General features: G+C 38.8%; 1 protein-coding gene across 1 annotated transcript; it reads left to right on the top strand.

Moving 5' to 3' along the window:
- The first annotated feature begins 141 nt into the window (after positions 1-141).
- On the top strand, positions 142-23,568 carry LOC139718879 (zinc finger FYVE domain-containing protein 21-like). The gene is made up of 7 exons (XM_071630319.1): positions 142-365; positions 6,915-6,965; positions 13,510-13,678; positions 16,538-16,610; positions 17,037-17,164; positions 22,636-22,763; positions 23,479-23,568. The coding sequence occupies exons 1-7, from the start codon at positions 243-245 to the stop codon at positions 23,521-23,523; spliced, it is 717 nt and encodes a 238-aa protein (XP_071486420.1). The 5' UTR covers positions 142-242; the 3' UTR covers positions 23,524-23,568.
- The last annotated feature ends 1,047 nt before the right edge of the window (positions 23,569-24,615 follow it).

The raw sequence follows: 24,615 nt of genomic DNA, 5'->3' as shown, positions 1-24,615 counted from the left end.
TCTACGGTTTCGCCGCAAAGTGTGCGCCTCGCCTCTACTCACTCGCACCTCGGGTGCACATGCATGCACTCTATCTCTATCTACTACGTACACTGAATTACTGGAGCTCGAGAAAGGGATGGTACCGTGTAGCAGCCAACGTTGAACACAAAGCCAGCTGACCGTAGTTCGTCTTGTCGACGATAAGTGCCTGCTCTACCTCTGTTGTCTTTTGTCCTTGCTGGTTCCGTAATGCCCAAAATATGATGGCTACATCTGGTAAGAAGTTAGTAAGGAGCAAGAGCGGGCTTCGCATGGTAAGCGTCGAGGAAAAGGACACAAGTCCTTTTCAAATTCAAGAACCTCCATGGATTCCAGACGAGCAGGTGAGATGTAGCGCTGCCTCAGTGCGATCAGAGACTAAATAAACAACTGTTCTGTTAATACTTCTATGCCTATGGTAGTAGATAGACAAGACATATGTCTAGTTCATATACAAGTAACTTACAGAAGTCAACCATTCAAAGCTGTCCTAAGATCTGATAATCAGGGTCGAAACGGGTTGATGGATAGATCTAGTCAGTAGACATATAAGGAAAGCTTCATACGATAGAGGACACGATAGAGTCTATTTCGCAAGATATTTCAGTTTTCACAGTGGCAATCGAGCATCATCAGCCAACTACTGAGCAGCAGGATTATTTATAGATGCCATGACATTGTGACCTTTTGGTTCTCTAGCTTTGTCAAGCAAGTGACTGCAGGGAGGGCACACAATGACCCTGAGCTGAGAGGTCACATGTTTGTTTGTCACTGGAGTGTGTGAGTGTGTTTGTGTGTGTGTGTATGTGTGTGTGTTGTATGCGTACACAATTAAGAAGAGTTTATGCTTCCCAAAGCGAAAATCATGGGTGGATTGTAAGCCTATGTAGCCGACCGGCCGGGATATGGTCGATTTTCATGAAAGTGGTCATGAATGGCTAACGCTAACTGCGACCAGCAGCCCCAAACGCGTAGCGTAATGGAGCTGCGGACTGTAGCATTCAGGATCATGACGGGTAGTATCGCGGATAAATATCAACTTAAAATCGAAAAATTTCTTCAATTCTGTTCGAATTGATGACTTAATGTGACTCGGTCGAGAGGAACCGGGGAGAGCTACACTGAATTGACGGCCAGCGCATGCGCACACATCACATGCGCACAAATTTCAAATCCATTGACCAGATAAGATGTCTGCACATTGTAGGATTTCGGATCTGGAAAGGCGTAGTATCGCAGTTAAATTTAACCTTATATACTTAAAAATGTGTCAATTTGAATACTTACTGATGTATTCCAATTATTGACAATCAATGACTTTAAGTGATTCGGTCAACAGGGATCTCCAAGATCGACAACTGCTCACGAAGACGGGATTTGAAACCTGTGCGCTTGCGCGAGTCGGTAGCACTGCACTGTAGCCTTTTTGACCAGGCACTCTTGCTGCGCGACATCGTGTGGCGCCCGATCACTCGCTGGGAGCTGGTGTGGGCGCGTTTCACTCGAACCCTTTCGCTCGCTCGCCACTACACAGCGTGCAGCGAAAGGGCCTGGTTCAAAGGTTAAAATCATCACGACTCTCATGCGTTATTCATATCGCCAATGCGTAAAGTGCCACGCAAAGGTTGCATCGAAAGCCAAAGAATGAACGGGAGGTACATGTGTATATGGAAATGATCTCGTAGAAAAACGTCTTTTCAAGACTACATGGGATAAATGTGGAAATTAACAAGTGAACGTTTCATATGAATTTAAGGTAAGAAACGTACATACGTTATAAAAGTAAGCATTTTGTTGGTAAATTACGAAACTTATAGTTGCGCGAAAATTTGTGTTGCTTTTCCAACTTACAGAGATAGCACTCTTTTGACTTAGGGCCAGGGCCTTCCCACAGTATAACTGTTCAAGGAGCGCCCAGGTCAGGTATTACCTGGCTCATAATGGCCCATGTCAGTCATGTGACTCATTGCTGTTAGTATTAAAATGACTGGCATAACCAATGATTAATTTGCAGGGTTGATGACAAAATATGCTTGTGCTGCCTTGACAGTGTCTTGGAACTATCCCTGGACATATGCTGGTACTAGGAAGCGAATCATGGCATCAGATTACTGTGAAAGTGGACATTTTCGTGCAAGTAAATTTTCCCGTTCTGCAGAATTAGTAAGATCAGATCCGCAGTATCAAGACATTACATACATGTAGTGATACATATATGACAAGCAAAAATATTCGTGTGCTTTTATTTTTGCGCTAGTTTCTGGTTACGAGAAATGCATGAAAATATATACAATGGGAAAATTTCCACTTCTACAGTAAATGAAACAAACAGCAGGTTCTTCCTGTGGGCCTGCGGCATTTCAAGTTTCGCCATCAACTAGGAGCAGAGATGCCGAAGTCGGAGGGCAGCTGGGGTGGGAATTTTAGGTGCATAGAACTGCCTGAGGGAGCAAAACAGTGGGAGGTGGGGGGGGGGGGGGGGGGGGGGGGAGTCATCGACGGGGGGTTCTCGCTTCCCTTGATAAGGAGCTTTGTTTTTAACCTGTATATTGTGTGATCTGGTGCATGCTTAATATCAAATTAGAGTAACCTTGAACCTTGATGAGATAATCCCTGAAACAGCTCTTTCCGAACTAAACTGGGATGGGATGTGCTTTGACAGTAGGTGACGGTGCAGTCGTAGCATATTTACAATAAAAATAGCAATGTGCACACTAAAAATTCTGTAAGAATTACAGCAACATAGTAGAACCCACAGGAGGTAACATCACATGTAACTCTCTGCGGGCGAGCACTGTTCATGGGCTTCTTCACATGGCCTTCATACAATGTACCTTGGAAATCATACCTTAGAAGTTGAAGTTTGCTTAAAGTCATACTGGTCGCTGGTCCAAACTTATTTGCCCCTCGCCACCATTAAAGATGATTAGGTTCTGTGTGAAAGGCTCTATGCTGCTGGAGTACATGGACGGTTGAAAACTTTGACCGGGTAAAGTCATCTGTCTTAACTGCCAAAAGTTCCTTGAGATTTGTGTTAAGTGTGTTAATTGAAGAGGTATCTACTTCATAAGATGATAGACTGTTCCATTCTGTTATCACTCTTTGAGATAGAGAGGATTGCCTCAACCGTAACGTGACATGCTTCTTCAAAATCTTAAATCGATGTCCTCTTGTTTTGCTGCCAGATGAAAAGTCAGTTGACTGGAGATTATCTACTCCCTGTGCAATTTTGTAGGTTTGTATCATGTCTGATCTGTGACATTGGAAGCCAGTGAAGGTAGCTTTAGGTGTTCAAGCAGTATTATCCGTATTGCAGACGTCGTTGGGGATGCGCTCGTCTAGATCATGTTGCTCAATGTTGCACATTCTCTATTTTCGCAGCATCGTTCTTCATTTTCTTCATGGCTTTGGTCATCTAGTCTACCAGTACACCTTCTGGTTGAGAAAGGGTTTCTTTCTTCTTCTTCTTCTTCTTCTTCTTGTAATATGAGGCATGACTACCATTCCTAATGCATGAAACTTGGTACATGTACATAGATCTGAAGGAGTTTTGTGTGCAAGCAGCCTCAATGACATACATTTGCAACATGTACACACTTTACTTAGTACATCAATGACATTTTGGGAAGCGGGACTTGTGAGACAATGTCACAAGTGGTTGAATTTATGACAATTGCAATTCGCAATGATGAAATTATAAAGAAATGTCTGTTTTCAGGAAAGAATTATTACATCTTCATTATTAGTTTCACCTTGCAAATGACATGGAGTGCATTTGTGTTACTGGAGACTGTTATCTTGAGTTGTTGATTTTGAAAAAAAAAGAAGTTTACCAAGTTTACCAGTACCACATATGCAGTATTTGTGCAGACAAATATGTTTTGTGGCTTCAGAAGCATGTATCTGTATGGAGGTGGTTTGTCCATGCCAACTGGGATGGTGACCTTTAAATATAGTATTCAAAAACCAGATGATATTAGTTGAGATTCACATAAAATTTTGACTCCATGCCTTCCTTTTCCCTCAAATGTACATTTCCTTCAGTGTAACTTTCACTTTTGAATTACATTTTACCTAGAAATAATGGGTGCTTGTACAGTGGGTACATGAGAACCTGAAGCTATCTTCAGAAAATTTATGTAGCTCAAAATTTTTAGCTTTTGAAATAGAAGGATATTCAAATATTTTCTTGAGTATTCTTTCCTTTAAAGCAATTCTTCGCTCATGAGTCTGCACATGCTGAAATGCCCTTTGTGTTATTGTTGACCAGTGACATGCTTGCTAATGATTGATGTAATTTTCATGCAATTCATATCCTTTCCAAGAGAGAGAGAGAGAGGCGGTGTGTGTGTGTTTGTACATGTGTGTACTGCATAATATTTTTCATAAGTACCAGTACCTATTCTGTGTAGTGTGTTTTACATTTATGATTGCTTGTGATCATTAAATGCTGTATGTGTGGGTTTCTTTGTGATGATTCATCGTTTACCCTTTATTTGGAATTGAATGAGGTCCATACAGTTGTAATTTCACCAATCATGCAGGTATACATCCCTATTTACAGATTGTGCAATGAGAATCTCGCTGCCTCTGTGTTATTATCCACAATTAGATTTTAGCAATTATGTTTTGTCATGATTTTTAGGACAGATTATAGTTCATAGGTTATTTCAGAATACCAACTTGATTCATAATACACAGAATGTTTAATATTACATTCTTTATTTCAAATTAGTGACGTAGGAAAATCTCTTAGGTCCATCGAGACTGTGTGCCATACAAATTCCTTTCCATAGGTATTCCGTACACTGTACCCGGTATATATAAAATTTGTGCACTTTCGACTTATTGGCACAGAGTGGGTTTAGCGTTTTCAGAATACAGCCCAACCGCATTAATGCCATTGCCACACTGATTACTGAATGTGCTATACCTTTATTTTTGTTGATTGCTGCAAAATTTCTCGAGTCAACTGATATCTGCAAAAATTAACAACTTACGAAAACAACTGATACCTGGTATTTTCAAAAATTAACAACATTACCTCCTGTAACACTTATTCCTGGTAGATTGTTTCCCAAGGTAAGAAATGTTCACTTTTCTCTTGAAAAGGGTAACAACAATTCTTTCTTTGACAATTGCAAATTCAGTCACTCACAAACTAGCCTTACAAAGAATATTATATCCGGAAACTGTGCAATATAGAGGGATACAGAAACCTTCATCAAATGTGATTATGGTGTATTTGACTGATGTTGTTACAGATAGAAAATGCCCAATTCAACGAGTAACACTGTTATAAAGGGCTCAGTTCAGCAAGAGATGGTGACATGCACAGACTTTTTAATCCTGATTGAATTTTCACACCAAGATTTTTTTAAAGTATAACTTTTACACGTATCAAGTGTTTCCTGTACTCATCTTCAGCCCCTGTACCCGAGTCTATTACATGAGAAATGCCCGAGATGAAGGATGTTCTCCAATGAACGTTTTAGGAGATAACTGTACTGTGGTCATCTTCTTAATGCCAAACTTGCTAGCTTTGGGGACAGATTTCAGGGACAGCTTGCACACTCTCTCTGTAAAATGATGCTTTTCTTGACCGTCTCTAGATTCTAGACGAAATAAAGTGTGCCAGCAAGGATTGAAGCACCACATTACGAGGGTTTCCCTGGCTCGTCATGTGGACTAAATGATCTTGTGCTTTTGTGGTGCTTGATCATTTCGATTGAAGCAAAAGTAGTGGTTTCTCATTCGGTAATCAGCGTATCATTCACCAGTGAGCTGTAGACTGCAATTCTGTCACTTAAAGGTTGCCTTGAAAGCTTTGCTAGCGCTGTGATTTTTTTGCAGACCAGGGCGGCCGAGGGTGCAGTCTCCGCAGTTCTTGCTGCCCAAAATAGTAGCTGGTTGCTGACTTTAAAAATAGCCCGAAGATGGAGTGGCAGTTAATTGCAAGTGTCTCTGAAGAGCTGCCAATATGCACCATTGCCTTACTGAATGATGTGTAGAAGTGGTGGACTGAAGAAGTGAGGTGGGAAGGGGGGGGGGGGGGGGGGGACGGGATCCAGACATGCTCTCATCTTCATCCTAGGTAGGAAGTTAAAGCCACTGCCTTGGATTGCCATTATGTGTGTGAGTGTGTGTGTGTGTGTGTGTGTTTACTGTTATTGATTATTGTCACACCTTTAGGCAGTCAGAATATGAGAGTGTGCTCTTTAGGGATAAAGTACAAATTAGCGCAGACATAGTGATTAGTGCGGTATAGAATGAGCGTGCATTCTAAATATCACTCAAATTATGTGCTGCAGGCAGGAAAGAGTCTCCACCATACATTCATTGCAGCTTCAGTGAAAAGGACCAAAAGTATCTTATTCGTGGAATTGAGAATATCATACGTTTTAAATTAAAGTGCTGAGTTCAGATTTTTTATTTTATTGCTTATTTTCAACTACCGGTATCAGGATTTAAGAGTATAGAGTAAGCATGTTTTTGTTTGTTTGTTTGTTTGTTTGTTTGTTTGTTTGTTTTGTGTGTGTGTGTGTTTTCCTAATTTGATAGTGGGAGACTTTTATCATTTTATGCTCATGTTTGCACACTTGTATGTTTGGCCAGGATCAATTTCATGTTGAGAACGTTATGAATAAACAATATTGTCATTATTTAATCTTTTTTTTTTTTTTTTTGTCTAGTGCAGAAGCTATTGATTATGAATATTGTTATTGTGTTGTGATCATCAGTGCCATCAGGTGGTTAGGATTAAAGAATTAAACATTCATGCTTTGTCATATCATTCATAGACACATCATTCATAGTAATATATTGGTGTTTGTAGAAATCTTATTTAGTTTTCTCTCTGACACTTATGCTTCTGTATTTATCTTATTTTTCAGTGTTTGTTCTGCATGAAATGCCAGGCCAAGTATGACCTTGTGAAAAGAAGGGTAAGTTCATGTTTGATATGTTTACTGTCTATGTGCTGGTGTTTACTTTCACAGTTGTTCCACAATATGCATCTTCTTCTACGCATTATGTGGAGTATCATGTTAGCTCTACTGCTTGATGTGCGCGATCCATTCTTGTGTAGTTCATTGCCATTCAACTGAATATAGTCATTTATGAATATAGCATGTTTTACTAATCCTTTTAAATTTGATTTCTATGAAACCTGGGGTCTGTTTCATGAAGTTGTCACATAAAAGTCCGTACAGGAATATCAGAATGGCCAAAGTCCCTCAAATGTAGCTATTACGAGACTTTCAAATCCATTTCATGAAGTCTCTCATAAGTGTGTCTTATGAGCCAAAAATCTCTCATTAGACTTTCATGAAACCAACCCTGGTCCTATAATGCTATATGATGAATTTCCAACTGTTGGAATGTCATTTTATCAGAGAATGCCCCCACCAATCATCACTACACATGAAAGGGATTGTTCTATATAAAACTGGAGAAGCACTCTGAGAGCGCAGACCTCTGCCAAGCAGCTACACTGTAATTTCCACCAATTATCTTGTTTTCCCATAGAGATCATGGATCATAGAGATTTCTACCCATATGTATGCATGCTGAAAATTGCCCGATTTCCCACACATAGAAGCCTTTTGTTGTAAACGTCATCAACTTCCAGCTGCGCAGTGCGCCTCGCCCTAGCAGAAACTAGAGCATGCACTTTACTGCACGTATGAAAACCTCAATAAAGTGCGCAGCTTGAACTCCAAAGTTCATTGACCTGGCCTGCCAAAATATCGAAAAGCCTTCATAAAATCCATAAAAATTTCTGGATCACTAGCAAAAGTTAATCATCTGTTCCTTTTGTCATTCTCAACCTTTTCTGCAAGTTTCATCCAAATCTGTTCACAACTTTTTGAGTTATTTTGCACAAGGACAAACGAACCAACCAACAAACAAAACAAACCAACGGTAATGAAAACATATACTGTAAAACATGATATATTCGCGGCATGAATTTTTCGCGAATTGGAGCCGACGGCCTTTTTTGCGGCATGAAATTTTCGCGAACTGCCCCTGGCATCCAATGCATATAGTGTAGACAAGAACTTTCGCGTGCATTTTAATTTCGCGAATCTTGGCGCTCGCGAAATTCGCGAAATTAAAATGCACGCGAACATTCCTCGTTTTACAGTAACCTCCTCCCTCAGCGGAGGTAACAAAAACAAAACATAGTGACAATACAACAGATTGCAATGTCCCTTTGAGCCATCCTCACTTGTCTACAGGTTATATCAAGCTTTTTGCGTTCATGTGAGTGTGAGACATGGTTATTAATATCATGGATTCACAGTAATATGAACTACAAGTACCTGTGCCTGTGTGTGAAAGAATGCCCACTTTCATTGATTAGATTGAATAGGGAGCACATCCCCACCCCACATGCACACAGAAACATAATATTATGATGTAGATCAAAATATTCCTGATTTCTCTTCGCTTTTCTGAAAGTTATATAAGGCTGAAGAGTACATTGTACAACTGTATATGTGTGTGTGTGTTTTAGAGAGACACAGACAGATAGAAAGAGAAAGTAAGTATGGTTGGTTTATCATGATTTTACAGTTCTATGAGCAATTAAAAAAATTCATTTGTAGGAGCGAATCTCAGAGGATATACATGTATTGGTTTAGAGGGCTCATGCTGCACTATTTATTGAAATTGAAATTGAAAGGGTATTTTATTGAATAATGTCCATTGCAGCCCGCAGGCTGGATTGCAGACACTTTACAGAAATAAGCACGATTTAATGTCATTACAACAAAATCCCCGTTCACAGTATTACTATGACAACAATCAATATCACGTTCATCCCCCCCCCTAAAAAAAAAAAATATATATATATATATATATATCATCGGTTGATTGCCATAGCAAAGTTTAGTAATGTACTATTTTGTGAAGATACTTCTAAGAGATTGTGTACTGGCAATGTTGTTGGTTTTGTTTTGTTTTGTTTTGTTTTGTTTGTTTTGTTTGTTTTTTACATATGGCATTATGCTGAGTGCTCCATACCCCTCCCCAAGAAAACAATATGTTAATATGTATATTTTATACGTGTGTGTGTGTGTTTCTTTTTTCTATTCATTTACTTCATGTTGTGACCTTTGCTGACTGTTTTATACAGCCAACAACAGAGTGTTGTCAAATTATTCACTGCAATTAACTACATATAAAAGTTTGAAGTGTCCAATCTGACACCAACCATCATATGTAGGTAAAAAGGAACAAAATATGGATTTTTTTTTTATCACCCAGACAATGATATCAGTGCTTCAGTTCAAATAGAGCTCTATACATAAATGTGCTTTTTGCACATGAACGGTATTTTTGTACTGCCATTAAAATCTCATCTTGCAGAGTGCAATAAATGTGTGTTACCGATAATGTTGAGAAACATTTCCCTACTGGAACTTACATTTTCAATACAATTCAATGAATTTATTATAAAAACCCTAACAATGCATACTTTGCAAAAATGATATTAAGAAGTAAAAAAAGCAATTGAAAAGAGTGATCCACTAAAAAACAGAGCTTGTAGATGTGGATCACTCAGTAATCAATATGCAAGTAACATATTATCCAAAATGTATCTATCAGTAGGTATGTTGAATAAGAGCTTTTGTTAGCTGTTACGATAAAAGCATATTGTCAACAATACTAAGAATAGTGCAGAAGACATATGAATGTAAAATGCAATGTCAGTATTGCGGCATAGACAATGCATCATGTATATTATGTGTACATGATATACTTTTCCCCAAACCCACCTCCATGTAGAGATTTCCAAATCAAATGCCAGCTTTTTTACACACTATGCGTACCTTTAAAAGTCAGGAAGATTCAGTGATGTATTGTAATGCTCTGGTCCAAGCATCTGTAAACTGAGATGCCCCCCATCATCGGAGGACCATTAGTGTTAGCATAGGTAGCGCTCACAGTCACTGACTGACTCCCGCGAGAATGTTTTATGCCATGCTGGGTCTGGTGCACTTTTCTTGATTATCATCCACAAAATTGGCATTTGTGGAAATGCCTCCGAGATTTCCGTCACCATCTCTTCTTCTTCACGGAATCTGGAGCTGAGATGGGGAGTGATGGAGAAGGCCGGGAGGCTTGTCAGAGAAAGAAGTTATGTGTACTATGCACAGCAAGTACATCATAGACAACCTGTTCCTCTAGGTGAAGGGATTCATTCTGTGCTATAATACCATACAAAGTCTATTTCGGACTAATGTTTCTTTTATCTTGAATGAGATAGAGGTCATTACTTGCATGACTCTCAGGTGTTTTTATGAGTCGCGAAGAAAATAAATGCTAAATGAAGAAAAAGAAAGAAAAAAGAAAGAAAAAAGATTAACCCACTGCAACAAAACAGAATATCTTATCTCTCTATGAGATATCTGTTGATGGCAATTCTTACTCATAAACAAATAAATTATCTGTGTATTCAACCCCTTATTCAGAAATTTAATCAAATTATCTGTTTATTTAACCCCTTATTCAGGAATTCAATCTATGCGACAGATTTGTAGACTGATGTGCAGAGCTGCAAACGCTATTTAGGAGGTCCATGTTTTTGTACATTTTCTTGTGTGTAAAACTCGAAATGATTCACAATAAGTCTTTGTGTTAAGGTGCAACAAGCAATCATGATAGTTTGCTCAATTGGTGTGTTTTAATGTGCAGTTCTTATTACAAGATTATAGATACAATAACATCTGCACAATTTGTAAAAACAGCAAAATTTGGCAAATGAATGTAGTGCTCAACAAGAATTGCATTTTGTCAGAGTTGTAGGATGACCAAATCATGGAGTGTTTGAACACTAAGGCCCGAATTCACGAAGGTGGTTTAAATTTAAACCATGGTACAAATTTAGACCATGGTCTAAAATAAGCGTTAAATAGGCGCACCAATACTTGCGCGCATCAATGCACATTTTTTTACTGGATGGCTGTTAGCGTACGCAATCTGTCAATCATAAATACGCAGAAGAAATATACATAAACCGTGGTTTAAATTTAGACCACCTTCGTGAATTCGGGCCAATGAAGGAGAGTTTATATAGACTTTGTCCCATTCTGATTTCATTGAGATAAAGCTTGAAAAAGTAAACATGATAATCTATGGCCATATGTGCCTTAATCTTCTCACCTTTTGCTCCTAGCTTTTCGTTTGTTTACCATGATTGTTTTATGCATGCCAATTGATCCTAGTAGCATCACAACTGAAAAATATTCAATGTATAAAGCAAAATAGATATATGATGTTTTCAATCATCTCAGTTCATGTGTGGAAAGAACACTTTAAAACCAGTTGTTTTGACTCGGTATATGACCATCATTCTCAAATGTTAATCTCAGAAGATTCAATCATTTTTCTGTAAACTACCAGCTAGGTCAAGTGCACTACAGAGCTGTATGCTATAGCAGCTAATCCCATGAAATTCTCAATTAAATGCCCTTTCGACATAACCGATGGGGAAAAAAGTAATACTGAAGGTAATAAATGGAGGAAACACGAAGGTCATTTTCTTCCATCAAAGAAGATGTCACTGAGATAAAAAGAACTAAAATTTGTTCTCTCACTAAACCCTTTACTGGCATAAAGATCCTCTTCTGTTTTATCTTTTGCAGACTTGAAATAATGATGCCATAGTGCCGTACTAAAATGAATACATTTATTAAAGCCCCCGTTCCACTATGCCGTTCTCGCTACGATTTGACAATTTTCTCAGGTCGGGAAGGATCGGGTAAAACCTGAGCCGATCTGGACACAGTACGATGTTAGAACGCTCTAAGTACGCTGCAGTTACGACTACCAAGTGCTTCCTACGCTCTTACTACGATGATCGGGAATTAGACATTGCGATCTCTGCCGCTGCCGGTACGCTTTAGAACGATGTAGCTACGCTGTTAGTGCGATGTTGCCGATGTTATCCGATCAATGAATGCTGTATCTACGCTCTGAACGATCTATACGATCTTATCACGCTGTTACCCCGTTCAGAGAGCTGAAAAGTGCCCGATGTGCCCCGATGTACCCCGATTCGACTGTGGGTCAGCAGTCAGTCAACTTATTAGCATGCAGAACCGAAGAAATATACTGTGGACCTCGAAGATTCATTCTTCTTTTTTTACTTTTGATTTTCAAAGTTGTCGTTGCTTCGTTATTCTCACTACTCTTTCTTCATCAGCGAGCCCGTGCTTCTGTGCCTCCAGTGCTTCTGTGCCTCCAGCGCCCTGGTTATGACCCACCATTTCCCTCTCCTCTCCCCTCCTCCCCCCCTCCCCTTGTCCACCTCGGACTTACTACCTTCTTCACTACTATATCTTTCTATCCTCTCATCAATTTTTTCCTTACAAGAGAGCCGCCATGTGTTTGTTAATGTGCGTCCGTATGTGTGCATGTATGTGTGTATTACTCTGTCTGTCTTTTTTTTTTTTGCTACCGCTTAGGGAAATTTGTTGTTGTTGTTGTTTTTTGCAATTATATATTTTTCTCTATGAGGGGACTGCATTCTAATACTACAAGCTCTGCTTTTTAGCAGTCCCCTCCATTTCCAGCAATATTTTGTATGCATTTACCACAGTGACGTAACTGTAATTTGTATCTCTGTTGATAATTTGCCTGTATCTCTTTTACAATGTTATTCTGTTCATTGTGGTACTGATTTCATGACGTCTGTGTATATGAGCGTTTCTTTGTATTTTTTATTATTTGTTTGTTGGAAGTGAAATAAATCAACTTGAACTTGAACTTGAAGAGCCTCCTCAACTCACGGTTCTTTTGCAGCAATGCATTGTATAAACAAAGACGTGCTGATTTTTCAAAGGATTTTTCTTGATGTCCTTGCTTTTATAGTCCGTCTTCCTCCAGTTGTAGATGATTTCATATTCTTCAAAATTCTGCTATGTCCTCTTCCTCCTCTTTCAGCATCACGTGCAGTCTCTCTTTCTTCGCCTTTTGGGTAGCTTCTTCGCTGCTTTCTTCTCTTCTTTTTCTTCATCTCTTCTTCTTCTTCGAAAATTACAGCTAAAATTACTTCCCGTTCTTGTGCCGATGTTACTACGCTCAGAAAGACCTTGTTACGCTCATCCCGCTGCGTTTACACCGTCATTACGCTCTCCCCACTGCGTTTACGCTGTCACTACGCTCTCCCCGCTTGCCGTACGATTAAAAATATGTCAGTTTTGATCGGGGAGATCGGGAAGAAATTTTGAACCGGTTCAAAATTTCTTCCCGATCTGAAAATCTGCCCGCTCCAACCCCGACCTCCACACGCTGCTGCTACGATGCTTCCGATCCCCGTACGCTTTTGCCGCTCTCTCCCGATCTGCTAGATCGGGACAGATCGGGGTCCAAATCGTGATAGTGGAACGGGGGCTTTAGTGCTGGCAATGTCAGTTGCCCCACATTTATTATGTGTATTTTCTTGTCACACATATTGTGCATTTTCATCTCCTCATGCAGCACCATTGTCGACGATGCGGAAAATGCTTCTGCGGGCCCTGCTGCTCCTCGAAGGTCCCCCTCCCCCGCATGAACTTTGTTGACCCCGTCAGACTCTGTGAGGACTGCGCTGTTTTCACGCGGAAGGAGAACGAATTCTTTAACAAGCATCTGAAGGCACTGATGAATGGTGGGTTTCTTTTAACCCGAGTAGCATCTAAGTAGGAAGAAACTGCTATAAATTAACTGATAGGCAAGGTAATGGTTTAGGTATGAGTAACCATTTGAGTGTATGTCCAAACTGTGCATAGCATACTTGGATAGTTTGTGCGTTTGTCTCGGATTTTTTTTTTTCCGGGGGGGGGGGGGGGGGTGAGATTTTATCTTTTTCATGCGAAGAAGATATCTTTTACAGAAGAGCAAAGGACATTTGTGGTGACAATTTTTCAAACCAGAGGTTCATGGCCACTTCCGTCTTCAGATATATTTATTGTTCTTCAGGTACAGTATGTATTTATGCATTATTCAAGAAGTCGAGGAATTAAACCACTACTTGATTCTGCCTACCGTGAAATAGAAATATTACTCCAGTCTACACATGACTTTCAACTCAAGGGTGGATATCCAACTTGTGCACTGGCAAGGCATGACAAAAGATTTCATTCCCATAAGTGGGGATGCAAGGCCAGTTTATGTTGCCAATTCATTTGTACATGTTCTCTACAGTGCATCGTAGTTATCCAGGGGGAGTGGGCTAGTAGTCAAGTGGGTTTGTAGAGGCACACATTATGTCAGTCTCTTGTGAATGAACATCATCATCATTGAAAGAAAGATATTATTCAGAGGGGTGAAGGCTCAGGTTTGAGTTTCTTCAGTTTGTAGAGGGAGACAAACTGAAGAAACTCGAACCTGATCATCATCATTATTTCAGTTAAATATCGCTATGCATTGCTGTGATAGAGATAAATTTATGCCAACCTTCTGTATCTATTACATGATGGGATGCAACTGAGCAACTACGTCTTGTGTATTTCCTAATGTTTTCAGTCCAAGTTGTTACTGGTCTCCCTCGCCTCCTTTTCCCTTCCACTTTTCCTTAAAGGGAATGTAAACTCAAAGAGCAATGTGGATTGAGTGAAAGCAGTAACATTAGTAGAACACATCAGTGAAAGTTTGAGGAAAATCGGGCAATCGATGTAAAAGTTATGAATTTTTAAAGTTTTGGTGTTGGAACTGCTGTGTAAGGAGACTACTAGAGGTTATGACGTATGAGAGGACTACAACATTAAGAAAATATAAAGGGAATTCAATAGAAATTCATTTTTCATGAAAATTACACATTCCATCAACTTGATACTGACATATGTTAGGGGTAGCACTTATTCCACCTGCTATCTGAAAGCGGTTAGTCAAGTACTCTTTCATTTTGCTATAAAAGTGATTTTTTTTTTTTGTTGGAATTCCTTTTATATTTTCTTTATATTGTTGTCCACTCATACGTCATAACCTCTAGTAGTCTCCTCATCCAGCGGTTCCAACACCAAAACTTTAAAAATTCATAACTCTCATGATGTGTCCAAAAAGTTGGAGCTTTGGAGTGACTGTCCCCATACGTACTGTATGACTAACCCATATCCAATGAACAATGAATGAACAGTGTTACTTTTTTGTCTCGCCCACCGGAGGTGAAGGCGAGACTAAGGGATCCAAATGGCGTCCGTCCGTCGTCCGTCCGTCGTCCGTCCGTCGTCCGTCTGTCGTCCGTCTGTCGTCCGTCCGTCGTCCGTCCGTCGTCCGTCACAAATGTTAAAGTTTACATGCAAGACTCTCTTATGATGCATAACTTGGCAACTGTTACAGCAATGGCAGCCACACTTGGGTGATAGAAGCACTAGGGGTATCTTCATGTTATGGTGTTGTCAGAGGTCATGTGATGATGTCAAAGGTCATTTGAGGTCATATATTAAAGAGTATGTGCAAGACTCTCTTTTCTACGTTAAAGTTTACCTGCAAGACTCTCTTTTGACAAATAACTTCACATAAGTTGCTTGGATTACAACCTAACTTGGGTCATAGATGCACTGGGGGTACCTTCATGTTATGGTGCCGTTGGAGGTCACCGGATAAGGTCAAAGGTCATTTGAGGTCATACGTTAAAGTTTACTTGCAAGACTCTCTTATCACATGTAACTCGACACATGTTGCTACAATGGCAATCAAACTTGGGTGATGGATGCACTGGGGGTACCTTCATGTTATGGTGCCGTAAGAGGTCACATGATAAGGTCAAAGGTCATTTGAGGTCATACGTTAAAGTTTACTTGCAAGACTCTCTTATCACACGTAACTCAGCACATGTTGCTACAATGGCAATCAAACTTGGGTGATGGTAGATGTCTCTTGGGAAGTTGAAGGTAACCACAAGGTCAAAGGTTACAGACAGGGGTCAACGAACTTTTAGGGCCCAATGTTAAGTTTTTAGGGCGCATTTCGTTTATGGCTCATAACTTTTGATCCCTTTGTCCGTTTGTGACCAAACTTGGATGGAAGATGTCCCTTGGGGAGGTGAAGGTCGTCACAAGGTCAAAGGTCACAGACAGGGGTCAACAAACTTTTAGGGCCCAATGTTATGTTTTTAGGGCACGTTTTGATTGTGGCTCATAACTTTTGATCCCTATGTCCGTTTGTGACCAAACTTGGACAGTAGATGTCCCTTGGGGAGTTAAAGGTTATCACAAGGTCAAAGGTCACAGAAAGGGGTCAATAAATTTTTAGGGCCCGATGTTAAGTTTTTATGGCGCGTTTCGATTACGGCTCATTAATTTTGATCCCTTTGTCCGTTTGTGACCAAACTTGGATGGTAAATGTCCCTTAGGGTGTTCAAGGTCACCACAAGGTCAAAGGTCATAAGCAGGTCAATTAACTTCTGGGAGTTATAAAAAATATTAATTCCTTGTGCGCGAATGGGCGAGACACAATTTGGCGATTGCCTTGTTTTTATGAGAAATGCATGAAAGTTTGATACATTTTTATATTTTCTTTTCTACAGGAAGCAATTTCTCCATCATGAGCCCTCAAGAAGGCAACACCACCAGTTTCTGCAAGCTGACGTCCAATCACAGGTAGGGGGCTCCAGTCACATTACGCAAACTGTAAAATACACATTCTTGGCACAATCACAATTGAGAGAGATTGTATCAAAGCAATGTACATATGTATTAGAAATGTAAGAGATGCAAATAATATTCAAGCTGTTTTCAAGGGTAAATTCACTTTAAAGAGTTAATGGTAGACTTGGAAATCAGACTTGTGCCTTATGTATTCGGAAAACATTCTGCAAGCATTGAGGGTATTGATTTCCCTGTGGATGATGATTTACAGAAGTTTGTCAGCAGTACATTTGAAATACTTGAAAGAAGCTAGAGAAAGTATCTACCTTTGATAGTCAAACTGTTCTCTCCAGTTTCTCTGTTTATTTATCTTTCTCTCTTGATGTTGTTTTGTTTTTATGTTTCTTTAAAAAAAAAACAACCAACCGAACAAATCAGAAATTTGCTGTTCAGCGAGGAGAAGCCTGACAAAGAGAACACCAAACCGACAGTGTGGGTTCATGATCCCATAGCCCTGCAGTGTATCCAGAACCTTAAGATACAAACTGTTGAGACCAATGTCAATGGTGAGTTGTGAAGAGCTAGTCGCAGTATAATTTGATCCTGCCTCATAAGCCTTGAAATGGTTGAAGTGGTTGACAAGGAAAAACCAGCCTGTGTGCAGGAAAGCATAGGCACAGCAAACCTTTTAAAGAGGTTTTGCATGTGAAGAAAAAAAAATGGTTATTGCAGAGCTGTTACAAATTTCAGGTATAAGCTTTAATAAAAAGATACAGAGAAACATGTGTATATCTGAGCTTGAAATGCCATAGCATTACCAACTTCTTTTCAAAGATCATACTAATGAATTCTTGTGCGTTTTGGGGGAAGTCATGAAAATGTGTGTATTAAATCACACAGCCACTTCTTGTGATGCATTGATGAATTATGCATGGGTATCGATACTATTCAGAAATTTACATCTTTGAAAACTGTGGATAGTAGGAAAGACTATGCGTTTACACATCTGAAGTATTGATGTAATGGCCTGTTTGGGCCACTAAAATGTTGAAATTAGACATTTTGGTGCCCCCCCCCCCCCCCCCCCCCCCCAAAAAAAAAAAAAAAAAAAAAAAAAAAAAAATTATAGATGTGTGTGTAGTGGCCCAAAATAAAAGCACATGTGATGATCAATTTTTAATCTTAGTTGCCCAATGTGGCCACCAAAAATGACATTTTTTTAAAAATTTGTTATCCCGACATCAATTTTTAGTGACCCCAGGCCACTGGTCCACCACTAATGTTGATCCCTACATATATATAATATGCCCTTTGTCAGTTTTGTTTATAAGATGTCCCCATGACAGATAAGGAATTTTTTTGTTTTTTTAAACCCGCATACCGTATATGATTTACTGCCAAAATTTTGGAGCTTGTTTTGTCCAGGCCCAGAAAATTGTTTGAATATATGTTATGACGTACCATCTGCTCAAGAGTAATATGCTAACATGATTTATCAGTTGCTCACATTAAAGCAGCTCTTTCCGATGACAGTGAGTCATGTTCTGCTTTTGGAGAAAACAATTTTCACTCAACTCCATTCTGTGTTATAGATAGTTTGGCATGGTATCAGGTGCAAAATCATGTTTTGCTTTTTGAGAAGGCATGTTCACACTATTTTAAATGTGAGTTATAGACAGTTTGAAACCTAATCTCTTGCAGAGACTGACCAGATAGGCAAGGGCTAGAGCCTTCCATTGCTGACTATAGTTATTAGTGATGGTAACTTAAGAATATTCTGTGTGCAGGTTTTTGCCACACAATATGAAAGGAATTACAATTAGTCTTGATGAAAATCTTTTGTCGCTCTGTTTTGTTCTATGTCATGTCATGGTATGAATTCTACCAGAGCATGCTGTCAAGATATAAAAAACAATCAAGCCAGGCTGATACTGATATTCTGAGCTGCTACTCAAGGCTGTATTTATGTCAAAACAAGGACAACTTTTAAAGGGATGGTACAGTTTTAGTTGAGATGGGGCTCCAGGTTTCCAACATTTTTTTATGATGATTTTTTGAGATAATCAGAAACCTGTTATGAAATATGACAGAACCCATAATTCTAAAAGGAATTCAAAGTTCATTTGATGAAAATTAGTTTTGAAATAGCTGAGATATCCCAAACAAAGTGGTCCTAATAAAAGGTGGGACCCACCTTACAATGTATATTTGGATTGCTGTGTTTTACTTTGTCTTTTGATATTTCAGCCATTTCAAAACCAATTTTCATAAAATAAAGTTTTAGCTCCTCTTAGAATTGTATGCTCTTTAACATTTCGTAAAGTGGTTTCCCTCAAGTATCTCGCAAAAAGTTAAAAGTTGAATCCTCACCTCAACCAACCTCAACCAATACTATACCATTCCTTTAATAATAAAAAAGAATGAGAAATAGAACCTGCACTCTTTAATGTCACTGTCCACAGTAGATATTGCTATTATCACCCAAGATAATCACTACCACATTTTTGTGGTATCATTTTGAAAATAACTTTTCTCCACTGCTGTCATTATGCATCGCTCATCCCTAATGTTTGGTGAGTTTCACTTGAAGGGTTTGTTCGCAAAAACCAATAAGTCCATTTTTGAAGATTTTGAAGTACGATTACTGTCATAATATACAAAATAATACCTTTTAAATGATATGTTGGTCACTACATATAAAGGTATATTTTTGAAGTTATGGTCAAAAGAAGCAAAAATTTTCTTATTATTCTCTTTATTTTTCTTGACCTTTAATCGCAAATATCTCCATTTGGCAAATATGGACTTATTGGTTTTTGCAAACAAACTCTTCACTTGCTTGTTGCTGCCCTGTACATGCTGAAATATTAACCTAAGCACTGTATGAGTGCAATGCTGGAAAGTCTGTGTACTTGTGTGTCCGTACTTGGTATTGAAAACCTGTTCTAGCTTGCATTGTACCCCTTGCATTATTGATTATCTCATTAATCTGGCTTGATTCCAACTTTAGCTTTAATAATAAACCATTGTTTCATTATTCCTGCTCCACTTCATTGATCATATATTTTTGCCCCCCTGGTATTTTGCCCTTTCTTGTAAATTTTGCTCAATATTTGTGAATACAGTGTTAGATAATAATTTGTGAGTGGCGGTTTTATCATACATACATGTTCAAAACATAGGAGACAAATGATTTAAAAGGTACAAGTATGAGCGCTTGAATGACAATAAATTGTTCAACATGGAATCTTGGGGTAAGCTCAGTAATCATTCTTGTTCATTCCCCTAAACATTTCTTGCTTAGTACTCTTGACTTGTATTTTTGTATGCACACACGCCCCAACATTCCAACATACAGTGCATTGTTTTATCCATGTTAAAGACAAGTCTTCCTTCATCATTGTGGATATTGTATGAGAATGTGATATATCCTTTAAAAATGACATTAGCAGCAGTAGGAAGTAGGAACCAGTAGGAAGCAAAATGTATGAGGTATTAAGAAAGTCAATTTTCTCCATACCTTACGAATGATTCAATAATAAACTTACGGGTAATTAAACTTTCTAAATACATGCTTTGCTGCACAATGATTCTGGAGGGAAAGATTTGGGTCATGGAGTCAAATGTCAAATGAAAACAATAACATTTCACTATTGTTTTCCATATTTTAGAACTGGTTCAATATATTGTCATTGAATTTGGTGTGTATGACTGCCAGATAGTGATTATCTGCCAATCATGAAAGAATGTCGTCTCACAGTGGCAAGATGTCATGTGGACCTATTTGGAAGATAATGCAATGTACGTGTAGTGGAGGCATACCAGTCGCCATAGCAACATTTCTAGGTTTTTTGTGTGTAGTGTATTCATGTGTGTGTTTGTGTTTGTGTGTGTGTGTGTGTATTGATGTATGGTCCCAGGGATTTGTGTTGCCTTTCTGCCAGAGAGATCTTGCATCAAAATTTAATGCGACCTTCAATGAAGCCTCAATTTTCTGCATCAGTTGTGCTACAAATAGATCACTCTGGTATCAAGTCACAGACCAGGGTGGCAAGTGTCACTTCATGCTACCATTATGGCCATTACACAGCCGACCTGATTTTCATTTGGTTTTGTTTTTTTATTTCATCCCATTTTTTTTTTTTTTTTGCTTTTTTCTTGCGCTGGCAATGCAAAATGACAATTCTGTTTTATCTGCGCCTTCAGCCTCGGTGAAATAAAACTGCATGTAGGCTAACTATGCATTTTTTGTGCCTATAATCAGGTAGAGTGCATTCAAGACCATTATACTATTTATATAATACTGTGTTCCATTTCCTAGTATCAAGCACAGGCTTTAATCCCAATTATGATGTCATTGATTAAAAAAAAAAAAAAAAAAAAAATGTGGCCAACAGCTATTATATTTGAGACTGTCTGCTAGTTTAAAGTTTTATTCTTGTTTGATTTTGTGTATGATCATCAGATTCATGATTTCAAGTGCACTGAGCATCATAAAAGCATGCCTTCATTTACTTCAAGTACTTGTGGTGGAAACAAAAGGGGAAAAAGTCATGTGGTGTGCAGTCTGTAAACAGGATTTCCTTCAATGAAACCTTAGAGTTTTGACCTTATGGCTCTTGGCATAAAACACTTCAAAAGACCAAATGTGGCATATTATCATGCTTTAGCTATGTGCATCCTCTCACACTGTACTCCCAAAGCATCCTCTCACACTGTACTCCCAAATCCAGTTTCTTTTGAAAGGATCTTGTCAGCGTTGCAGCAAGCATGTGTTCAGGATGTCATTGCTAAATTATCTTATACATTGTTTGAAACCAAGTTATGAATCACCCCCCCCCCCATATTTACTTTCTTTACTCATTAAAAAAAACCCCAAAATCAAACAAGTGCAGTTAACATAGATTTGCAGACCTAGTTTTTCTTTTCCTCATCTATGAGGAGAGTCTTTCATGTGATAGAATAGATACAGTATGTATCAACAGAACATTCTTGTTATTGTTTTCAAATGTAAAATGTATCCTGGATTTATTAGGATACACTGAGAAGTGAGATAATGCACACAGCATTGTCTGAGCTTAGCTTTGTATCATAAGAGTAGATAAATGTCTTGAAATGCTATGTAGTGCATGTTTTTATCCTTGCTTCATCATTCCTTCAAACGGTTGATATTTGATTATAGCTCTAGTATCCTATTAAATGAATCTAGACCAGTCGTGAAATTGAAGTTATAGAAAATCACACCATATACAGGGTGCTACATAAGCACTTGCCGGATTGCCTGGGGCAAGTAAAAATCAAAGTCGGGCAAGTGTTTTGGAACAATGAGAATGAATGCTTGCCACGAATTGGGCAAGCAAAACATTTTGAAGCCATCTTTACTTCCCAACATTTACGTGAAGAAGTCTCACCAATCCAACACCAACTTCCTATCAAACCAAGTTTGTTAGTCCGCACATGTGCTGTTTATTCAATGGATTGTGTTTTATCAAGCCTTGACTTTACAAGTGATTTTCTCCATCATTTTCTTACATCTTTAGACTTTCTTTTCGGGCAAGTAAAATTCATGTTTGGGCAAGTGTTCTGCAACAATTTTAAAATCTGCTTGCTCGACTGGGCAAGTGGTAAAAAAAAGTTATGTAGCACCCTGCACATATGTTATCATATATGTAATACAAATTCTCGGTATGTAGTACTGATAGTTCATACAGTATCTTTAAAATACTAAAAAGTTGTTAATTCAGTAGGACAAACCGAAATATGATGGGAAAAAACAGAAAGCCCATGTTCAGGGTCAACATCCAATCAAGTGCTGATAAAGAAAACAAAGTCATATGATGAACATCAAAATTACTCCTGACTGTTTGACAAGGATTACACTTCATTATACAGTATGTGATGGGCGCAACTCTTCATAATGTGCTTGGTATGAAGTACACATGAAAGTGCGTCATAAAAAAAAAAACACGACTCATTTTCAGAGTTTTGGGAGCCATTTCTATTCTGATATTATTATGCCCCTTCCTCCTTTTCACAGGTCATGCCATTCCAAAAGCTGTCACCATCCACTACAAGTACATTGACGAGATGCGTGAGGTCACAATCAGCGTGAACGAAGACTCGACCAAGAAGCAGTCCACAGCTTGGATTGTAGCCTTGCAAAAGGTACTGTGCTGAGTGCACTGGAGGGAAATCAAGCTTTTTAGGGTTGTAGAGCATATCATTTAGAAATTTAAACAAAAACAAACAAAAAAAAATTACACAACCCTCCACTTTAAGAAAAAGATAATCTATGATCAGAAATCTGAATCTTCTCAAAATGTCGAAAGAAGGTGCAAATACTTTTGTGTCGATTTTTATGGTTATTCGTTATTTTTGTTTTCCATCTAACAAGATGGCTGGATAGCCCATATTCAGTTGCACTAGCTTGTTTCCAAAGGGTCCAGTTATATGTACCCTGGATGGACCACGTCACAGGATTATGCACCATGCTCTTTATGATGAATGAATGAAGCGGTTTCTTGTACATGTATGGGTTGTGACTCTCTCATGTACATACAGGTGACATCCATTTGGTGTCCTATCAGAGGGACAGATTATTTTGTTTGAGGGGATATCATGATAGCACATAATATTGCTGAATAAGACATTCTTATTACCTCTTTCCATCAGAGTTAGAAATGTAAATATCAAGATTATGTCATTACTTTATGGGCAGTTGAGTTGGGGAGGTAATATGTACTCTTCAAACACTTTTAATGAGTCTTCTGTCAAAGTTTTGCTTTTAATTAAGCAAGAATTGTCATTTGTATGTTTATCTGTTCATTGAGTGGTAAGATGTGAAAAGTAAATCCTATTTATTGTTGTTTTTCTCGAGCAGGCCTTCAAGCTCTTGGCTGAAAATAGGGTGAAGGAGCAGCCATAGTCTACAGGAGAAGGTTGCCATGGAAACGAGAGAGAAACATGTGACAGTTTTAACTCAGTATTGTGATTGTGGTGCGACTGTATTGTCCACCCCATCTGGAGAAGCTGAATGTGGTTAGCAGATATGAAACCAGTGATCCCCCGTCCCCTGTATCCATTGTCGCCATGCCTTCGAGTCGCGAACCCCTTTACATCCTAGCAGCATCGTGCCCATTTTGCAACGCAGGTCTTCACTTTGCCCGTAGAGCACATCTCGCGTCAGTGTCAAACTGTGTCAAGCTCTGCCTACGTATGTTTATGTAACAAAGAAGATCGAGAAAGAAAGAAAATGTTCATATATATTTTTTATGAGTGTACATACGAAACTAGCTGCAGATTATCATTGCACTCTGTGTGGACACATACTCATCGTGATATATACTGGTATACTGTTTTCGTGATCATTAATGGTAGGACCAGCGAAGGCTTGAAATGGATGTACCAGATGTCCTTATTTATATTATTTTATCTTATTCATGATGAGACCAGCCTCATCGTCCAAGCCTCTAGGAGCATGTCATCCCTGATATCAAGTTGACCATGATCTAGGAACTGATGCATCCCAATGGAAAGACCAGAAGAGTGAAACACTATGACTGCCCTTATTTTGTGGTCACCTATCGTCTTGTTTATTTGCCCGTTACACCCATGTTATTCATCACTGATGTTTCTGAACTATGTACATCCCACCCAGTGTATGCCTCGTGTGAATATAGCCCCAAGCTGAGTGCATGGCACCTTCACAAGTATTCTTTCTTTTTTTCAAAGCAGATCTTGTACATTGCACAAGTTTTACGATAGAGGTGTGCTTTCTGCATTACCCATAAGTGATAGCATGCATAATGGTGACACTCACATTAAAAAAAAAAATGAATCTATAGAGAAATGCATATGAAGTTCTGTTCTCATTGTTTCACTCTAAGGTAGCAATTATTGTTATTAAATGTAGTACAAGGTAGTCTTCAAGAAGCATATGTAGCCACCATTTGATAGTTGTACAGGATGAATGCCATAGACCCGATACAAAGGCTCACCTAAACTTGTCACACACTTT

This window comes from Diadema antillarum, unplaced genomic scaffold, assembly GCF_040938485.1.
Source record: "Diadema antillarum isolate AM-2024a unplaced genomic scaffold, OU_Dant_1.0 scf00000101, whole genome shotgun sequence".
Classification (NCBI taxonomy): domain Eukaryota; kingdom Metazoa; phylum Echinodermata; class Echinoidea; order Diadematoida; family Diadematidae; genus Diadema; species Diadema antillarum.
This window is presented reverse-complemented; position numbering and strand designations above follow the sequence as displayed.

What these genes read in the sequence shown, in the direction of transcription:
- LOC139718879 (XM_071630319.1), top strand. Translation starts at nt 243, where the DNA reads ATGATGGCTACATCTGGTAAGAAGTTAGTAAGGAGCAAGAGCGGGCTT. An exon ending in ATGACCTTGTGAAAAGAAGG is followed by an intron (nt 6,966 to 13,509) that starts GTAAGTTCATGT and finishes CTCCTCATGCAG; the next exon opens with CACCATTGTCGACGATGCGG. An exon ending in GGATTGTAGCCTTGCAAAAG is followed by an intron (nt 22,764 to 23,478) that starts GTACTGTGCTGA and finishes TTTCTCGAGCAG; the next exon opens with GCCTTCAAGCTCTTGGCTGA.